This window comes from Vespula vulgaris, chromosome 2 (genome assembly GCF_905475345.1).
Source record: "Vespula vulgaris chromosome 2, iyVesVulg1.1, whole genome shotgun sequence".
NCBI classification, from domain to species: domain Eukaryota; kingdom Metazoa; phylum Arthropoda; class Insecta; order Hymenoptera; family Vespidae; genus Vespula; species Vespula vulgaris.
In genome coordinates this window covers 797,070-817,069 of record NC_066587.1, presented here as the reverse complement: position 1 = coordinate 817,069, position 20,000 = coordinate 797,070, and the positions used below count along the sequence as shown (strand labels likewise).

The following is a 20,000-nucleotide window of genomic DNA, read 5'->3' as shown; positions in this document are numbered from 1 at the left end:
CAAATTTATTTTTATTTATAGACATAATTATGTTAAAAATGAAATGATATATTTTTACGGATAATGATCCTGTTCATCGATATCTTCTTCGCATTCTTGACACGGTAAGTGACTGGTAGAAGTATTTACTAAAATTGGCCCTGTACTCCACTTTTTAACGCATTCATCTTTTGGTAATTCAGCGACTGGACTTTCTACGTCAAATCGTCTTATCAGGGGTCGTTGTTTCGGTATCATTATTTCATTTTCGTTTGTAAAATATGGTACAACTTCTGCAAACAATTTTTTAACAACCAATAGATACATATATACGTAAATGTATATAAAGAGAGAGAAAAAAAAAATAGCTATAATTGTATATAATGGACTTACTCGAATTGGTGACAGAATCGTGTAATTCTCTTTGATGAATTTTCAATGAACTTTTTTGATTAAACCATAAACAACACCTTGGACATTTATTTCCACGTCCTTGTTCTCTCCTCACAATGTGTCTTTGCATATGGAGTAAAAACGAGTGTATACTAGACGCATTCGTTTGTCCCTCGACAATAAATTCTATAATCTATTAAATACATCACTTTGTAATATTTATTGCAATATTTATATGCGATCAGGTAAATAGAAATTTATTTGTATTCACCTTTAGACAGTAAGGACATTGTAAACCTTCACCCTTCTCATGAACTTGATAATAATGATCTATGATATCTTTGTGACTAGATGTTCGATAACCACAGCTATCGCATTGATAAGGCATTTCTGAAGGACAATGAGTCATTGACAAATGATTAATCAATAAATTGCTATTTCCTGGAACATTTACAAAGATATAACTCGTATGAATTTGTATTAATATCTCATTGTTGAAAATTCATTATTGTTAAGACAATTGAACTCACCAAATTTTTGTTCACATATTGCACAGACAACCATGTCACCGTCAGAATTACCAAATGTACTATGAGCTTCTGAAATATGAGTGACTATTTGATGTTGAGAAGAAAAAGCTGTACAACAATAACGGCATACAGGAAATTCTGATTGATCAGGTACTTGGGGTGGCACATGATTGACCATATGTTCCATTATTTCAGTATTAGACCGCATCACAGTAGTACAAAGGAAGCACTAAATTATATATCATAATAAAAAGCTATAATATATCGGTGAAATATATTTCAGTAAAGATATAATGTATTAATATTAATTTGAATTACCTTAAAATATAACGAAGATTTATTCTCTTTTAACAATAAATTTTGATCACCTTCCATGGTCGCGTAATAACATTTTTGAAGTTGAATTTGTTCGGTTTTATTTTCTCTTTCTTTTTCCTTAATAATTTTTGGGTCGGAAGCATTTTTCTTTGCCTCTGGCTCTGGACTAGGTGGTGCAGGTAGAATCCTTTTTCTTCCTCTTTTTGGACCAGGTTTTATTAAAGCAGATTCTGTTTGTTTGATATTTTGAACTATTATTTCAGCATTTGTCTGTGGTTGATCTTTAGATATTATCATCGGAGTTAAAGGAGGAGGAGTCGTGTTTGTATAAGACCAATCTTGAAACGGATTAGCCGCAATTTTTGCAAGACGTTCTAGCATGCAATCATCTGAAATAATAAAATATGTAATTAAATGTTATATTAAAATAATGTTTATGATTATATCTGATAACTTACTAGTAGAGTCTATTTTGGTTTGTTCAGATATATGAAGGATAATATTGTCAAATGCACGTGCCGCAGTAGCACCATACATTTCTCTCCAAACAAGTTCGTCTAGAAATTGTTGTATCATTTGTCTGCTAAGTAAACTCAATGTATTTTGAAACATTCTTGGAACTATTTTTCGTAAATATTCCATTACATGGTAATTGCTCAGAAAATTTCTAGGATTTTGATCGGAAAATGCCGCCTGCGTTACATTGGCGAAACCAAGCTCTTGTAAAGTGCTTTTATCAACCGTAAAGTCAGTCATAATTTTAGAATCCATATGAACCCAGTCTTTCAATGGATGAAGGATATTATTAAATCTTCGTTTGTACGATCTTTCTCCATCTTGTACTGGATCACAGGCACGTAATCTTAAATCAAACGTTGCCATATCCAAAACCCCAAGAACTTCAACTTTCACCTAAAAAAAGGTATCGAATAAGTTTTCAGTGTAGAGATTCTTATATGATGATTGATTAAAAAAAAAAAAAAAGAAAGATATTTACCTGACGTAAATTACCATCTTGCGAGGTGGTACCTAAGCTAATAACACCAACTTGTATCATAGTATTTTTTCCGCCCATCATTCGACTTTTATCCCATACAGCAGCTGTACACACGCTACGTAGATTCGTATAAAAATTTTTTACATATATATTTGAAACTTTAACCCAAGAAACTACATTTTGTACATTGGTTTGACATGCCCAATGATAGATGAGTTTTAAAAGGACAGTTGGAGTGTATGGTGCTCCTTGGAAAATTGAACCAGAAAAGATAGAGACAAAGCGATCTGGACAACAATTAGAAATCCACACGTATCCTCCGGAATATGGGAATGTACCATGATCGCTGTACATTCCTAATTTAAGTTTTACCTTTTGATAATTTGTACTATGTAGTATGCAATATTGTTCCGACCGAACTAGACCTTGTTGAATTAACCATTCAGCAAACTTTGTAGCAGAATACATAAGTACACCTTTTACTTTGATATCTGTGAAAATTTTCATGAATGTTTAACATCTCACAGGTGAATGTAGATATCGTTTTTAAATAAATACCTAGCTCTGATCTTTCCTTTAATGCGACTTGCGGTATAATTTCTTTTGTACGAAGATTAGGTCTTGCTACAACCACTAACGAAGGAAAAGTTCTACCTCCGTTCATCTTATTAAACGTAATTTCTCTACCATCTGGAAGATTCTTTTTTGATTCATCGATTTGTTCACAAGCTGTAACATATCTCACGATACATTTATTGCTTATTTCAAATTCTATTAATAGGTATATTAATCGATTAAGAATATCTTTATTTTTACCTGTATTTTTTATTCCAACTGATATACCACCTATACTAGTCTGTTCTGTAGGTTTAGCTCTTAATGTCGTTTGATTTCCTTGAGGTTTGTTCACGGTTTTTATTCTGAGATTTGTAACACCTTGTGGAGTAGTAGTAGCTGCGACAATTATATCGGTTTTGAAAATGTATAAAGAAAAAAAAAAAAAAAGAAAACGTGTTTATATAAACTCACTTTATAATTCTTGTTTAAAATTACTCACTTGAAGTAACGACATGAGTTGTAGTGTTAGATTTTGGTCGACCACGAGCTGGAAGTGGAGTAGGCTGTAATGAAAAAAAAAAGGAAAAAAAAAGAAAGAAATAGAAAAAATACAAAAATAAATAAATAAATAAATAAAATAATAAAACATAAGATGTTTATATTTTAACAACATACTTCTTCTATAATATCGGGTTGTTGCTGTACTTGTAGCACTTTGGTTCGACGTCCTGATCTAGTATATTTATACTAGAAAAATTATATCATAGAAATATTAATGCCATGAGACTCTATTTTTCAAACAGATAAATCAAATTGTCTTACATTCTCTGATTGAGATTGTGCTGATACAGAAGTTGGCGAAGCTGTTGTTGTTGTCGTATTGCCTATAACAAAACTTTTTAGGTTGATTATAAATGAATCATGCTTCTTACAATAACAAAATGCTACCTTGTTGTTGACTAACAGATCCTAGAATAACTCCTACTCGTGGATCCACGACAAGTTGTATATTCCCTTGGGTTCCGTTCGTGTTATTTACCATATTAAGTTTTATTTGTTGACTTTTATTCTGATTCTATAAAACACACACACACATATATATATATTCCTCATTGATTTTATTTAATTAAATATTAATATCATATCATACTTACAACATTTAATAAAGGTTGCGTATTCTTTACAATTGGTTGTGACGTATTAGGAGGACTAGCAAATAGAAATATATAAATGAATGAAGATAAAATATTAAGATTCGGATGATTAATAATATTAAATACTTACAGTGTATATTGATATCCATTAACAGATCCAGACTGACATACCATTTTTCCACCATGATCCATAACTAATTGTTCCAACGTAGTTGTGACCTTATATATATTTAATTCATTAGATTCATTTATATAAAAATATCTTTCGAGTCATACGGATAAAGCTTACCTTACTGTAGTCTTCTTGTAATTTTTCTTTTTGTTTTAATTGAGATTCGCTTAGAGGTTCTTCTACACATTCCAAGTTTAAAGTCATATGAAGCGGTCTATTGCTTGTGAGCGATCGTGAAACTGTACGTGACTTCGGCATCTTGAGGTTACTTATCCTTAATTAATTTTAATCTTATGATAATATTTAACAATAGACAAAATGTAATAAATAGCAATGTTATAAATAAAATCAAAATTAACTACATACATATATATATGTACACATCCATACATACATACACACATATATATATACATACATATCTATATAAAATATACTCACAATCTCTTTCACGTCAACATAAATCCATGAAGCTTTAAATCATTCAAGTTCCAAGTCCCCTCCACGTTACTGCGAAAATGCTACTGTCTGTCTCAAAAAGAAGTGGCCCTTCTGGCGTCTGTGATATCGTAAAGATCCATAATTATGCAATTAGGAAACAAAAAACTTGTTTATATGCTCGTCTCGATAGCACCTTAGGCTTTTCACAGTTTTTTATAATTTTATTTTTTATTTATTCATTTATTTATTTTTTTCTCGAAAGTAGAATTAAACTTAAATATTTCTTACGGAGTCTATTAATGTAAATTCCATTGAGAACCGACGAGAATCGCGCAACAGTCTCTGGAGTTAGAGCTCTTCGTTAACTGTTGACTAAGATGGCGGCACATGGGATCTGGTATGTTGATTTCTTTCGATACGTATTAAACGCTTTCTTACTTAAATATTTTCTCGTCCTCTCATCAATAATTATTCGTTATTATTATTTGTAAAAAATTATTGAACAATATTATTTGTCATAATGAATTTCATTAGTACAAGTATCCAGTAATATTAATTAGAATCGTGTACGTTTAAAAAGAAAGAAAGAAGATATTGTTATTTATGAAAGTTTGATTGTGGCGCCTTAAGTTGTCACTTGGAAAAACAAAAAAACAAAGGTATCCATATTTCAAAGTCGTTTGTACATAATATATATATGCATATAATATCTTAAGTAAAACGTACACACACACACACACATAAATTTTTAACATAAATTACGCAGAAATGTGCAATATGTAAGATTTCATTTCTTTTATTACTTATACTTATTTTTAAGGATGAGATATAAATTTTCGTATTTTCTTTTTTCTCGTGTTATTTTATTTTTAATCTAACGTAAATGGTGTGAATGCAAGTATTTGTACAAGTGTCCAAAAATATTTTTTTATTAGTAAACGCAAAAGTACAATGAGATTTCATTCTTAATGCATATAAACTTAATACATTTCGATTTTTGTGAATAAAAGCGAATAATAATAAAAAAAATGTATATATATATATATATATGTTTATTAAAATAATATTTATTTTCTTAATGAACACAAAAATGAATAAAGTTAGTGATCGAATATAAATGTAAAGATATCAGAGGCAATTAGAAGGGTTATTTCACAAAAAAGTACAAAAAATATATATATATACTATATACTATGGAGACAATGTAACCAAAAATTCGTTACACATACGTACATGTATATATATATATATATATATATATATATATATATATATATATATATATAATTTTCAATTCACTTTAACAACGAAATCATGAGTAGTTCCTATCATTTTCGAAATGTTAGAATCATTAGTATCGTTAGAAAATATCGATGTAAAATTATTCGACGATTTAAAAACCGAAAATTCTTTAAATCTTTCATTATTTGTCATTACCGACGGTGTCAAAGGCCTGACCGTCTTTATCGACCATTCCGAATGATTACGACCACGTTGTTTCGTGACAAATGGCGCTTCGATCGCTGTCGAATTAAAACGCGCTAAATTCGAGTTAAGTTTAAATGGTCTTTCAATGTTCCCGGCAATATGTTCTGAATCATCGTCAGTGGCGAATCGTTTTGTACCGATTTTTTCCATCGAGAAAAATATTCGACCATTGTGTTCTTTATCGTCGTAATGATTCTTATCCTCTATATTAGTGGTACGAGATACTAGACGTCTTCTAGTACTACGATTTCGAAATCTCGCGGTACGATCGCCATTTTGTGAATTATCATTTTTCGATCGTACGATCGATGATTCGTTAAAAAAATGATTTTTCTTATCATTTGCAGATGCCAAGGAGTCCGTACAATTTGGTGGTGGTTCTCTGTGAAGGTACGTTACAGGCCAATGTCTAGAATAATAATTTATATCGTTACGATCTCCGTGATCGTCGCCATTGTAATCACCATGAGGATGATGGTGATAAACGTCCTGTTGAATCGGTCGAGAACTTGGTAGATAAGGATAATATTTCTCGCTGCACGGTCTCCATTGATCGTCGGACAAACCCACGTAACACCTGTCGTATTAAATCCATTATTATTATTAGCTTTTACGTGAAACATAATAGGATAAAATTTGTCATAGTTACCATGGATAATGAAATCCTTGAGAGTAACCGCAATGATGGCTAGGTTCGCAACAGTAATCCCAACTACCAATTTCTCCTCCTTCCGTTTCGCATGACCAAAAACCAGCTACGTCGTTCCGCTCGCATTTCGTGTCTTTTTTACATGGGTAACCGTTTACGGTGTAATGTTGAAAGGTTGCAAAATCTGGTGCTAAAAAAAAAAAACAAACATGTACATGTACATATGTATCTATATACATATATGTTTGTGTGTGCGTATGTATAGAACTAACATTAGTATAAAATAAAAATATATTTACATGGTGGGAAAGTATCACCCTGTCCATATGAGCCATGAAAATTATTATGCTCCGTATATCCATAATCACCTTCATAATCACCATGACCACCTTGTGGTCTATAAGGACGATCATCTGTTGGCCTAACAGGAGGATCAGGTCTATCGGGATCATATGGTCTTAATCCATGATGATAAACGCTATTAAATGGCCTAGATACATCAGGTCCATAAAATGGTCTAGGATCGGGAATATAAATCCCATCAGATTGATCAGAGCCAGGGCCTAAATCAGGTCTATCTGTTGGCGGAGGAGGAAGTGGTTTTCCTTGACCATATCCTGGATTACCAAAAACATGATTATCATCTATGGAATATCCTGTGATCATGCATTGTGGTTCAAGGTCCTTCCAAGCGTAAAGAACATGATCGTTATCATAGGCATAATCCAATCCTGGTCTTAAATCTCTTATCGATACGTCGCTCAAAAGACAATTTTGATCTCCTCTATCAGCTCGAATTCTGTTTTGTAATTCGGATTTCGATAAGTATTTGCAATGATATTTCTTCTAAATTATTTAATAATTAGACATAGTAATTACTTGTAACTGAAGGACATGCATGGTATCGGATCTTTTTGTCGCATTTTCGAACATCTTTCACGACATTCAGACTCGGAGTCAACGTTTATCGCTAACATTACTGAGTAAGGTGTCAATCTACACGGTTTGTGATAACCGGAATAGCATACTGTAAATAAGAGACAAATTTTTTAGAGTTTATCTTTCTTTCTTTTTTTTTCTTTTGTCCAAAATAGAACAATGCGATTCGAACCATCTTCTCCACGTGGAAATTTGCTTTGTCCACCGATTTTAAATGGCGGAAAGGGGTAAGGCTCGCAACCTCGTCCAAAACTACCTCGTTCGTATATTTCGGCTCCATCCATGTCGGGCATTGTTGTTGGATTGATCTCTTGGGTTGGCCAATCGCTTAGATAACAATTGCTTGAGGGATTTCGTTGTGGAGGTCCTCCCAATCCTGAATATCTGATTAATGATTCAAAAAAACAGAATTGTTAATATTATTTATAATATAAATTATTTATCAATTTCTAAATAGATATATGTACGTATACCTAAAAGCGAAACTCCGACATGTGAATTCTCGAGAAATCGTACATTCGACTTGACATTCGCCAAGGTCGTCAACAAAAATTGATTTCCTTATAACGTCCGTAGGCATACCGAAGCCACTTCTAACTCTCCAGAAACATTCTACAAATGAAAGATAAAATTCCCCCATCCCAAAGAAAAGAATAAAAAATATCATAACGTGTTAATTGTAATAATTTGATCAAATTATTAACCATCGGGTGGATGATGATGATTCTGATGATGATGTTGATGATGATGATGTCTTTGGATCATCATATCACAAGTCTTTGGATCACCGATTATAGCATAAATATCATAATCACGATTGGGTTCTATGTCCGTGTAAAAATTCAAATCCCTGTAAGAGATCTCGCTGAGTAGACAATTGTCTGTAGGATCGGTAGCTGCGATGTTGTATCTAAAATGAAAAGAAAAGAAGAAGAAGAAGAAAAAAAAAAAGAATCCTTTGATCGAGGGACCCAACATTTTTTTTTGATTTATATCTCACCTGTAGGCCAAGGTCATGCAAAGAAAATTATTCTCGTTCAAACAAAGACTCTCGCATTCCTCTAAGTTAGGTGTTAAATATGTCTTCCTAATAACATTTCTGACGAGTTTAAATCCAGCACCGGCTCTCACGGTACATCGTCGTTCCTTCTTCGTTCCACCATAAAGCTGATCTCTATCAGCCGGTATATAATTATCACCATAACCAAAGGCACCACCGTAATTATAAAATTCACCATAGAAATGATCGTTCTCTTGAGGTCTCGTTGGTTTCACTTCTATTGGATTTTTTGGATAATATTTCGGTATATCGAAATGACCGACATAATTTGTATCGTATCCGTATGAGCTACCATAAATTCCACCATAAACTTGCCAATCCCTTGGATCTTTTCGACGATCGGACGAATACGGTCCGATCTCGTTCGTTCCTACAAACGATTAATAAATAGTTTTTATCTTTTTTCTTTTTTTTTCCCAATATTTTTCGATTACTTTATTTTTCGATCTCCAAACGCGATAATAAATATTTTACTGATTTGTAATTTTTTTTTTTTTTCTATTTAAAAGTGACGAATATATTTTTAATTTTTCATAACGAATTATAATCAAGGAACATTTATATATATATATATATATATATATATATACATAATTATAACTGTACAAAATAAATTACTTACCTATGTCATTATAAGGACCATAATCGACTCTTCTGTCAGGATATTTCGGAAGATAAGGTCTGTCAATCGGACCATGATACATTGGCCTTGAAAGTAATGGTCTTCCATAAGAATATCCATTACCACTGAAATTGTCGATTGGTCTTCCATCGGGAGAATGAGTTTGTTGAAAAAAGGGATCAACGTTTGTCTCGTAGGGACCACCATAAACCTGTGATCTAATATCTATTTGAGGTCTAGGTAGATCAATCGGTCTTCCTGGAGTTTTTTGATAAATCGGTCTTTGATTATGATCAATGATGGGTCTTGGGATATCACCGGAAGGTCTTCGATCAGGAACATACGTATGTCCTGGTGCAGATGGATAAGGGCCGGGCCAAGATGGTTGAGTTTGTATCGTATCACGAAGACAATCAGGATCTTTTTCATAATAATCGCATTGCGGATCTGCTTGGAAATCTCGATGAACGTTTAAATGTGAATAAGGTACTGACGTCATCTCGCACATACCACGTGATCCAGGACCCATTCGTCTGCGATCAATCCAGATAAATTTATTATAATTTCGATATATATATATATATATATATATATATATATATATTAATACAATAAAAAAATATATATATAGATATGTGGATATATACAACTAATATATACAATATATCTATAATTTAACAAAGGTATATATATCTGTATCTAAGATCGTATATATATACATGTGTGTGCGTGTGTATGTGTATGTGTATATAGCAGTATATGCAATTGTTTACGAATCAAGAAGCGTGTCACAGTGCGCTTGCGATGCGATCAAATTGTCCATGATGCAATCGGACAGGTCATGCACTTGTGCATATGTATACTCTTTTTTTTTTCTTCTTCGTTTTTGTCGTCTTTCTTTTTTACGTTTATTCCGAACATTTATGTACACATACGCGCGAGAGAGATCACCGGACTATGTCAACTCTACGAATAATCGTGTTAAATGTTTAGCGAAGCGAATCTTTCGTTTTTATAGATTTTGTTTGTTTGTTTATTTATTTATTTATTTATTTATTTATTTGTTTTGTTAATTACCTGTAATTGAAGCCTTCGCAAACGAAATATTTTTCGTAATCACAGGCACGATGACACTCTTCTAATCTCTGACACTCCACTGCTCTTCTTACGTGAACTTGCATCGTTTTCTTCCCAGTTAAAAGTCTTCGATAACACGCTGCATCAAATTAATTAATTAATTGATTGATTGATTTATTGATTGATTGATTGATTAATTTAATAAGATAATTCATTCATTCATTCATTATAAATATATACAAATAAATCAAACAAACGTATGACGTTGTAACTTCATCGAGAAAAACTTACGCGAACAATCTTCAACTACATCCTCTATTAATATTACAGAACCTTGAACGGAAATTCGTATGAGTAAAATTAACACAAAAATTGATAACCGCTCTTTGCCACTTAAATTCATCTTATATATATATACATATATATATATATATTTATATATTTTTCTTTTTTTTTATTTTTAATCAAGAAATCAATCGATCTCAAATCGAGCGAGAAGCGAAGAATTTTCTAGTAGGATTCATTTTGGAATGATTAATTAATTTCGATCACTTTAAAATTATTTCATATAACTGTATATCGCGGACATATTTTTTTTGTTTTTTTGTTTAGACGTTTATTCTTTATAATTTTTTTCCCCCCTTTTTTTTTTTTTTTTAATAATATATATACGTTTGGGTAATACTATCGACACTTTGATTTCGTCGTCTCGATCATTTCTTTCTTTTTTAGAAACGAGAAGTGGCGCGAACAGAAAATCGTACAAAAAGTAACGGAGAAATTACGAGCTCGCATCGTTTTATAGAAAAGTGAACGTTTCCGTGGGAATAATAGTGGGAGGAACTACACCGCACACGTTGGGGGAGGGGTTTCGGTGTTACATGATCATTAATGACTCTACTTACTATTATTATTTTTCTTTCCGTCCTTCTACTTTTTTCTTTCTTTTTTATTTGTTTGTTTTTTTTTCCTTTTTTTTTTTGTCCTTTCTTATGTACTCTACATCGCACGTGCGCAAGGCATTAGCAATTTTGTCTTTGAGAAGATCTTATTCCTTCGGCTTGACAATTTTTACGGCGAAGAAAAATTTATCTCGATTAATTACGAATAAAGATGATAGATTATATTAACGAATATATTAAAAAATACAAAAATCGTTTCGAACATTATTGAAAATGTTTCGTCTTTTTCCGCTCTCTCTTTTTCTTTTCTTTCTTTTTTTTTTTTTTTTTGATGTCATCATCATCATCAATTTTATGTACCGACTTGTTGGTCAATGATTTTTATAACGAAAAAAAAAGAAGGAAAAAAAAACGAGAAAAAAAGATATGTTTCATCGTTAAAAATCGTTAATATCGTCGAAGATGTTTTATCTTCTCGTCTTGTTTCTTTTTTCTTTACGTCTCCATTTAAATCTTATGCCGGGGAATAATTTTTCTTATGTATACTAAAAGAAATGACGTCAGTTTAGAAGGGACGGAATCATGTATGTCCTCGAAGATTTGTCAAGGTCACTCTACATTGGCACAATTATTTCAGCCAGGTCGAGTTCTCATTATCGAGCTCGATGAATTTAACAAAATCGTATTTCCGCCATTTAAAATCCGCGCCTTATATATGTATATATATATACACACATATACGTACACGTACATACACATACATGCACACACACCATAAGAAAGAGAAAAAGAACACTACGATATCTTATGCGAGTTCTGTCAAAATTTTTTCTCTTTTGATTTTGATAGCTGATCTTTTCTTTTTTCTTCTTCTTAGATCTTGTTTAAAGTTACGTCTGTTAAATTTCTAGACGGTGCATCTGTTTCTCGTAATCGTGTCACGGCGAATCAGGAATGCACGTTGCACAAGGGAGAAAAATAAATGGCGAGACGTTACAGGACGTTCGACTTCCGGCTCGCGTGATCCATCACCATGAGACGCTCTTACTTTCGAGTGTCCCCTTATTTCTCGTTGCGCTTCGAATTAATTGTTTCGAGTTGTTCGTTTCGTTCTATCGAAAGATATTCGATAAATCAAGTTTGACCGTTCTATATCGACTTTTATTTAATCTTTCAATAATGTAATCTATGTATCTTCGCATTTTTATGATATTTTTTTCCTTTTATTTTTATTCCTATTTATCTCTTTTTATTAGATCCGATAAGTTTGATCCGATCTATAGATTAAAGGACCTATTAAATATACGTGTAATTGGTAACGAGTTAATATTTTTTTTCTTTGGATCGTCGATCAGTTTTTATCATCGATAAGATCTGTAAGATCGTAAGATCTAGAAAGATCAATGTAATTGGTAAACGATTAATTTTCTCTGTTATACCTTACCTTATTTATTTATTTTTTCTTTATATTTCTTCTTATTAGATTCGATAAGTTCTTACGATATGATCTATAGATCGAAAGATCTACTAGAATGAGTAATCGATAAGAGAGAATTAAATTTATTTTTATTAGGTTCGATAAGTTTTCGATACGATCTATTATAGATCGAAAGATCTATTAAATGTAATTGATCAAAAATTAATTTCTCTTTTAATAAATCCGATAAGTTTTTCGTGCGATTTATAGATCGAAAGATTTGCTAAATGCATATTTCGATAAAAAAAAGGAATGTATTCATTCGTTTACTTTTTCTTTTCTTTCGTTTATTTTTCTTTTTTTTTCTCTTCATACGACGTCGGCAACGATTATAAAGTACGATTCGTTCGTAAACTTTTTCGCGTGACGTAATAAAAAGTAAATTGTCGTTACGATAAGACTCGGTGCACCGGAAAACAACGAATGCACACCGACTTAATTGACATAACGCTTCAAATCTGTGTCATTGTCGTTAGGCTCAAATCATTCACGATCATTGAGATGATTCGTCAGTGAACGCGTTTTGATAAATGTGGAACGATTTATTTGCTGATCTCACGTCGATTCGCAAAGAAGTGACGCGAACGTTACACGTTATTGTTAAAATTGCACATTATGAATAGCATGAGAATTTCTATTAACGTGACCTTACTTTTTTTTTCTTTTTTTTTTTCATTCGAGATGAATATCTAAAAGTTCGATTAAAAGTCAAGATAAAATATATACATGTGTGTGTGTGTGTGTGTGTATTATGAAAAGAAATAATTATTACTCACACTTATTTTCTTCGTTAACTGGAACCTTAAATTTCTTGTTATAATCGTTCATAAAATTTGTATAGTCGTTAGTACCGATGAAAACATTTTCGTTTGCGTTAGTAACGAAAGGACTTGTTTGATTACGTCGAAATTGTTGAATTATTCCACTTTGAAGAGGTTTCCATCTAACAGGTATTTGATAATTATTTTCATTGGAAGGTATAATCGTGGTTGTCCGATGAACCTGATAATTTTTTACGATCATGCTATTGTCTTTGTCAGTTTTATAAAAATCCTTTTTGTAATTATCCTCCGGCGAACTTGTCAAAGTTTTTGTGCACTCTTCGTTAATTTTAGTTACTGGCCTCGAAAACATTTCATTTATGGGTCTATTTCCATAATTTTGAAAATCTTTGTTCTGCCAAACGTTATCATAAGCTGGACGATAAATCAATGTCACTGGCCGATATAAATCATCTTTTGTGATAACTGGTCTATCAAAATGAAATAAATTTTCGTTTCCTTTTTCGAGATAAATTTTCTCTCCAAAATTGTTTCCGAATAGTTGTTGTTTTTTATCAGTCGGTAAGTTCGATTCGTTGTTTATGCCAAAAGTTGAATATTTTTGTTCGTTAATAGGAATTTTCGGTCTTACACCATAATTCTTGTTTCTTATTATGTCTATGATACGTTGGTCGTCGTCGAATGACGATAAATAAGATTGTTGACTCGTGTTTTGTCTCTTTCCATTATTTTCAGATCTTTAAATAAATAAATATAGATATATTATATTCAGAAATGTAGGATAGTATTTTTTTTTATATTAATTGTATTATACTATTTTTATAATAATTCTTTAAATATATCGTATATATCATAAATTATTAGAAAGATTATATTAGAAGAAGTATATATTTTATAAACAATTTTTTTTCTAATATTTTTAAACAGATTCTGTTGAATGATCAAATTTTATCTAATACAATGATTTAATGAGATAAGTATTACATAATTTTTTAATATTATCTAATGTCTGTTAAAAATCAATAAGTAAATTTTTATTTCGATTATCACCTGTTAGGTTGATAAATATTTGGCAAGAACGATCCAAAGAGACCACCAGAAAATCTTGAATTCGTTCTCGTATTGTTCTTCGATCTTTGATTTCCACTGTTACTGGTTTTGTAAAGTCGATCAGGTTCGCAATGTGGTAAACGTTCTGTACGCAAGTAGACATCGTAATCCGAATCCATTTGCAGATCTTCTGGATTTGGCATGTTTGAACTCAATTCACAACTTGTGTTTCCTTTTAAACTAATCCTGTGAATCAAAAAAGACAAAAAAATATATATATATATTTATATAAAAATAATTTACTATTAAAATAAATAATAAGAAAATAAATAATAAATAGGATAGCAAACTTTTGCAATGAAATTTTATTCGACATTTTTAATTTTATTTTTTTATTATTGAAAAAAAAAGAGAAAAAAAAAATCAAAATAATATAAAATTTATGCCGAATAATTACGAACTTACCCGAAGCCAAATGCAACGCAAGAATTTCGTCTTTTCGAACATTCTTCTTCGCAATCAGAAATACTGTCCACTTTAATAGTAAATGAAATATCTTTATCTGGTAATTTCGTGCCAATGGATACTCTGGTATAACAATCTGAAGATAAACACAAACACAAATACATACACGCACAAACCCAAAAATTATTCGATATTTCTTTTCTTTTTTTTTTTGTTTTTCTTTCTTAGAAACAAATTTTTCTCTTTCGTTCGATCACTCACCGTTCGCAACGATCACCAATTGATTGTCGATCGTAAGATCCTGAAATTTGGACGTACGTATCAATCCAAAAAATTGTAACGCGATTAACAAAAATTTTTGATGATATCGTTCGATCCTTCTTCCTCGTCCCCACATTTTAACGGAGAGAGAAACTCTCCGTTGGTCCTTCGTAAAAGGATATTACTTTCGATCCTGTACACCAACGAATTCACCTAAATTTATTATCCGTACAATTTATCCATAAAATGATCTACAACAAGTTTCAAATTCGCTCGATAATTATGAAACTATTTTTTTTTTTACAATATATAAAATAAAGTGAACGACGTAATACAATGTTCTTTTTTTTTTTTACAAATTTTACGTTCTAATCGCTTTCATAATTATTTGGAAACAATCTTTAAAATATCATTTGCACAAACACGCAAACATTTTCGACGTCTGAACAATGCAAAAAAAAAAGAAGAATATATATATATATATACAAAACAAGATGAAAAATAAATTCAATATTATTTCAAATTTCACATTCTCAAACCACTTTCATAATTATCATCTCTACGATAATACAAACGTAGTTTAAAATGATCAATAAACAGAAAAGAAAGGGAAAGAAAAAGAAAAAGAAAAAGAAAAAAAAAGAACAAGAAGAAGAAAAACCACGACGAGAAATAAATTCAATAGTTCTTTTCTTTTTCTTTCTTTCCTTACGAAATTTTACAAACGAAATCACACGTTCATGATTGTTAAAAAAGTAATTAAATTAAAAAGATCATAATTTTCGAATAGTTTGATAATTGAAATTCAAACGTACAAATCTAAAACAGGATTTTAACTTTGACTTTGAGTTGAACCGATCGATCTGCTTCGAGAGTAAAGAACTAAATAAGACGATACGATCGAATAGAGAATTCGTCACCTTAGCCGCGAATTCCTCTCTCTTTCTCTCTCTCTCTCTCTCTCTCTCTCTCTCTCTCTCTCTCTAACTCTCACTCTTTCTCTCTCTCTCTCTCTCTGTCTATCTAATACGATACATTCACCGAGGATGACGAGGTAGCTTAATTAACGGGTCCGCCGTAATTATCATCGCCTCACCGTGGTTCATTATACTTTCGCGAATAAAACAGAACTAAACTCGTGCCTCTTACGATTGACTCACTACTGAGAGGATCGTCTAACTGTATCATTGTCTTATAGAAGAAGGAGCAACACTCAAGACTGTGTATTATCCTTCCTATTCTTCTCCTTCTTCTTCTTCTTCTGTGTGCATTTGCACGCTTAAAGGAACTCGAGTATATAGATACCTAGATATACAAGGTGTTCGAAAAGATTTGACCCATATTTCAAAAGTCTATCGAGTATAAGTATCTCATATAACGACTTTCTAATAAACAATGATGCTAGAAAGAAAGAGAAGGAGAATCTTTGTGTTAGAGGTTCGACTACTTATTACGTATTAGTTCAAAGATATAATACGAGTTTACGAATTTATTTTGTCTTTAAATTTTAATACCACGTTCTTTTTTGTTTCTTCGTTTCTTTTTTTAAACATTTAATTTAATCGGTAATACGAAAGAAAGGAAAAAGAAGGAAATTGAATTTGTAGTTTAAAATTGTAACTGTGGGATCCTTTTGATACGCTCCTGAAGTGTAGGTCAAATCTTTTGGAACACCGTATATATATATATAATATATAATATATATATATATATATATATATATATATATATATATATATAAGAGCTCTCTAAGTATACTATTCTTCTTTCAAATCCTTTCTTTCTCTTACGTAGCCACAACAAGTGCTCAACTACGAGCAAGTGCAATCCTATTCTGCAATTCGGAATTTCATTAACTCGTTTGTTCGTTCGTTCATTCGTTCGTTTGTCTAGGATATAGTAATAGTAGTAGTAGTAACTGTTCGAGTCCATAACCATGAATTTTTACGCAAGAAGAACATTAGTTTCTTATTCCTTGGCATATATATACATATATACGTGTGTAGGTGATTCTTTCTGTGTGTGTGTACACGCATGTGTATATACATATATATATATATATGTATACATCTTCTAATGTTATCAATATCGTTTGGATCTTTCTGCAAGTGGATATAATTGATTTGAAATAGGTTTATTCCGTTGTTATTTTTATAAATTATAAAACGACGATGAAAAAAATAAAATAGAGATCTTTCTCTCGTTTCACAGATTGGGGTAACAAACAAATATATTCGATTGAAATTAAACAATTTTTATTGCTTCGTAAATTTTCAGCAGAACGATTAGATACATTTTTTATCGCTTTATATATTATATTGCATTAATTCTTAAATTATGAGATCGCAATAATGAAATTACAATTTTTATTTTCTCCAAAATTCCAATCGCACAATATCATTTATTAATTCATAAATTATAATGAAAATAATCGATATACTCAATAAAAATAATCTAAGCGAACTATATAAAAATTATTTATGTAAATGTGTTAAGTTACATGTTATGCAATAACACTATGCATATCCTTCCAATTACTATTCGTCTAACAATTAGTAACTGTAAGTTAGATAGCCTAGCTAAGGAGCTAATTTTCTTGTGTCCTGGGCACGTCGAGGTAGGGCATTTTAAATGGGTTGCACCTTGACGGGTTGCAAATGATAAAGGAAAGAGAAAAGAAAAAAAAAAAAAACAAAAAAAAAATTACTCGCATAGTATTTCGAAAAAAAAGACCCTTTGAAATTAGTCAATCTCGAGTTCTCTATCGTTAAAGTCCATTGTACTCGTTAAATGTTAGAAGACATTGTCGTCTCGTTTGAAAATTACGTGGTATGTTAATTGATGAGATTCCTCGGCTATTACACGCCAGCTAGAATGCTCTTGCTGTCGTGCAATTATCTAAACACTTTCCTTCGCGGAAAAGTAATTATTGTCGATTCTTGTCCGCTTCGATTATCCTTCTTCTTCTTCTTTTTATTCTTCTTTTCTTTTTCTTTTCATTTTTATTATCATCATATATTATATAATTTTGTATACAATATGATCTACAAAGATATATTTTTTATATCGAAATAGCAAAATTAACATGTGATGTATCAAGGAAGAAGAAGAACATAGAAAGAAAAAGTAATTAGAAATATATTAAATGCTAATTTCAAAATAAATCGATAAGTTAAAATTTATTTACTGATCTTTTGTTTTTTTTTTTGTTGATCATTATATAATTTTCTATAGCATATGCATATATCTTTTTTCTTTTTCTTCTGTATTGAAATCAAGATTAATATATATAATGTATATTGAAAAAAAAAAGAAACATATGAAATATTGATTAAACAGAATAAATCAAACAAAGTGCGATTAATGTACGATGTATTTTTTTAAAGAGCTGTTAGAAAAATATTAATTAGTAATTAAAAAATAAATGAACAAAAGGAAATAAATATATTCGATATATTAATGATATCCATATATACATATATACGTATGTACATATATATCGAGAATCGAACGGTACTTTCAGAATATATCTTCAAGAAAAAAAAAAATATGAGAACATAGTTATAAATGTATTAGTATATATACATGAAGATAGCACAAAAATCTTGACAACCGAATATATTAATGACCGCTACAGCTATTCGCATTGGCGTAAACACTCAAGAAAAATATATGGACATAATGATTTCCTTTTTTTATTGCAATTGCAATAAAAATCATTATTTGATCGTACTTTTATTTACACACTTGATATCTTTCTTTCTTCTTCTTCTTCTTTTTCATATATATGATCCTTCGAAATTTTTTTTCTTAAATTTCTTTTTTTTTTTTTTTTTATGGATGTCGATTGATGTCGAGACGATCACAGTTCCTTGAACTCTGAAGCACGCGAGAGGATGACCCTGAGCATTAGATTTTCTACCTAGTCTGACTTGTTTTTCGACGAAGTCAAGTCCTAATAGGCCTAGATGCATAGCAAACGAAGGCTTACATAATTGAAAATGAGATGAAGTTACTAAACGTAGGTAGACAAAGCTGGGACGTCGTCACGGTCCGTGAGACTCGGCCTGTGGAGTGAGAATGACTCATTGTGTGATCATCCTCTTTTTCTTTCTCTCTTTCTCTCTCTAACATTAACATTAACATTAAAGGGATATATCAAAAAAAGTAATTATAGATATCATATTCTTATAATAAATATAATATATTCTCTTTTTGTTAGGTACAAAATTGCATTTAAGGTCTAATCATCTATTGAAAAATTTAAGAAAAAGAAAAAAGAACACATTGTAAAATTAAATTAATGTAAACGATTTATAATATATATTGCGTGTGGGCAGTATAATACATACATTTGAGTATGCTATGTAAATATATATATATATATATATGTATGTATATATATATATAAAAATTTGATAGAAAAGTTTTAATTATACGTATCTAGTCTTCTTTCTACAAGGATTAAAAAAAAGAGGAGAAATAAAAGAGAACAAAAAATAGAAAACGAAGAAGAAAAAGCGTGACTCGTTTTTGTTAAAATCTTTTGTTAATATCAATATAATATCGCAAAAGAAATAAATTAGTTCGATGTTGTTCGAATACTGTTGTTTTATACTAATTGTATATTTTATAATAATTATTATCGACATATCTATCGAGGCCATTGATTTTGTACGATATGTT

General features: G+C 30.8%; 3 protein-coding genes across 3 annotated transcripts in view; all 3 read right to left on the bottom strand.

The window, feature by feature from the left end:
• The window catches only part of LOC127073116 (uncharacterized), a 6,698-nt gene extending 1,742 nt beyond the window's left edge, over positions 1 to 4,956 (bottom strand). The window contains exons 1-17 of the mRNA XM_051014213.1: positions 4,543 to 4,956; positions 4,219 to 4,375; positions 4,060 to 4,148; positions 3,930 to 3,984; positions 3,724 to 3,850; positions 3,598 to 3,659; positions 3,451 to 3,522; positions 3,275 to 3,338; positions 3,034 to 3,171; positions 2,776 to 2,946; positions 2,218 to 2,708; positions 1,679 to 2,132; positions 1,221 to 1,609; positions 903 to 1,131; positions 644 to 813; positions 373 to 565; positions 59 to 272 (exon numbers count right to left, since the gene is read on the bottom strand). Of these exons, the coding sequence (XP_050870170.1) occupies positions 59 to 272; positions 373 to 565; positions 644 to 813; positions 903 to 1,131; positions 1,221 to 1,609; positions 1,679 to 2,132; positions 2,218 to 2,708; positions 2,776 to 2,946; positions 3,034 to 3,171; positions 3,275 to 3,338; positions 3,451 to 3,522; positions 3,598 to 3,659; positions 3,724 to 3,850; positions 3,930 to 3,984; positions 4,060 to 4,148; positions 4,219 to 4,359 (3,059 nt within the window). The 5' untranslated portion in view covers positions 4,360 to 4,375; positions 4,543 to 4,956. The remainder of the gene's footprint in view (positions 1 to 58; positions 273 to 372; positions 566 to 643; positions 814 to 902; positions 1,132 to 1,220; positions 1,610 to 1,678; positions 2,133 to 2,217; positions 2,709 to 2,775; positions 2,947 to 3,033; positions 3,172 to 3,274; positions 3,339 to 3,450; positions 3,523 to 3,597; positions 3,660 to 3,723; positions 3,851 to 3,929; positions 3,985 to 4,059; positions 4,149 to 4,218; positions 4,376 to 4,542) is intronic.
• An 876-nt stretch (positions 4,957 to 5,832) lies between these two features.
• LOC127061949 (uncharacterized) lies at positions 5,833 to 16,450 on the bottom strand. Its single transcript, XM_050989477.1, has 15 exons — positions 16,130 to 16,450; positions 15,315 to 15,507; positions 15,054 to 15,189; positions 14,589 to 14,834; positions 13,533 to 14,275; positions 10,378 to 10,516; positions 9,301 to 9,833; positions 8,619 to 9,048; positions 8,323 to 8,528; positions 8,092 to 8,230; positions 7,791 to 8,002; positions 7,559 to 7,706; positions 6,979 to 7,478; positions 6,680 to 6,869; positions 5,833 to 6,607 (listed from the first exon to the last, which is right to left on the bottom strand). Exons 2-15 carry the CDS (start codon positions 15,448 to 15,450, stop codon positions 5,833 to 5,835), a joined length of 4,533 nt encoding a protein of 1,510 aa, XP_050845434.1. The 5' UTR covers positions 15,451 to 15,507; positions 16,130 to 16,450.
• A 2,215-nt stretch (positions 16,451 to 18,665) lies between these two features.
• LOC127073125 (ras-related protein RabJ) overlaps positions 18,666 to 20,000 on the bottom strand; it is a 3,507-nt gene continuing 2,172 nt past the window's right edge. The window contains exon 3 of the mRNA XM_051014229.1: positions 18,666 to 20,000. This exon is cut by the window's right edge and continues 1,326 nt beyond it. The gene's annotated coding sequence lies outside the window, so the exon portion shown is untranslated.

What these genes read in the sequence shown, in the direction of transcription:
- LOC127061949 (XM_050989477.1), bottom strand. Translation starts at nt 15,450, where the DNA reads ATGTGGGGACGAGGAAGAAGGATCGAACGATATCATCAAAAATTTTTG. An exon ending in TCATCATCATCCACCCGATG is followed by an intron (nt 8,231 to 8,322) that starts GTTAATAATTTG and finishes TTTCATTTGTAG; the next exon opens with AATGTTTCTGGAGAGTTAGA. An exon ending in TGTCGGAGTTTCGCTTTTAG is followed by an intron (nt 8,003 to 8,091) that starts GTATACGTACAT and finishes ATCATTAATCAG; the next exon opens with ATATTCAGGATTGGGAGGAC.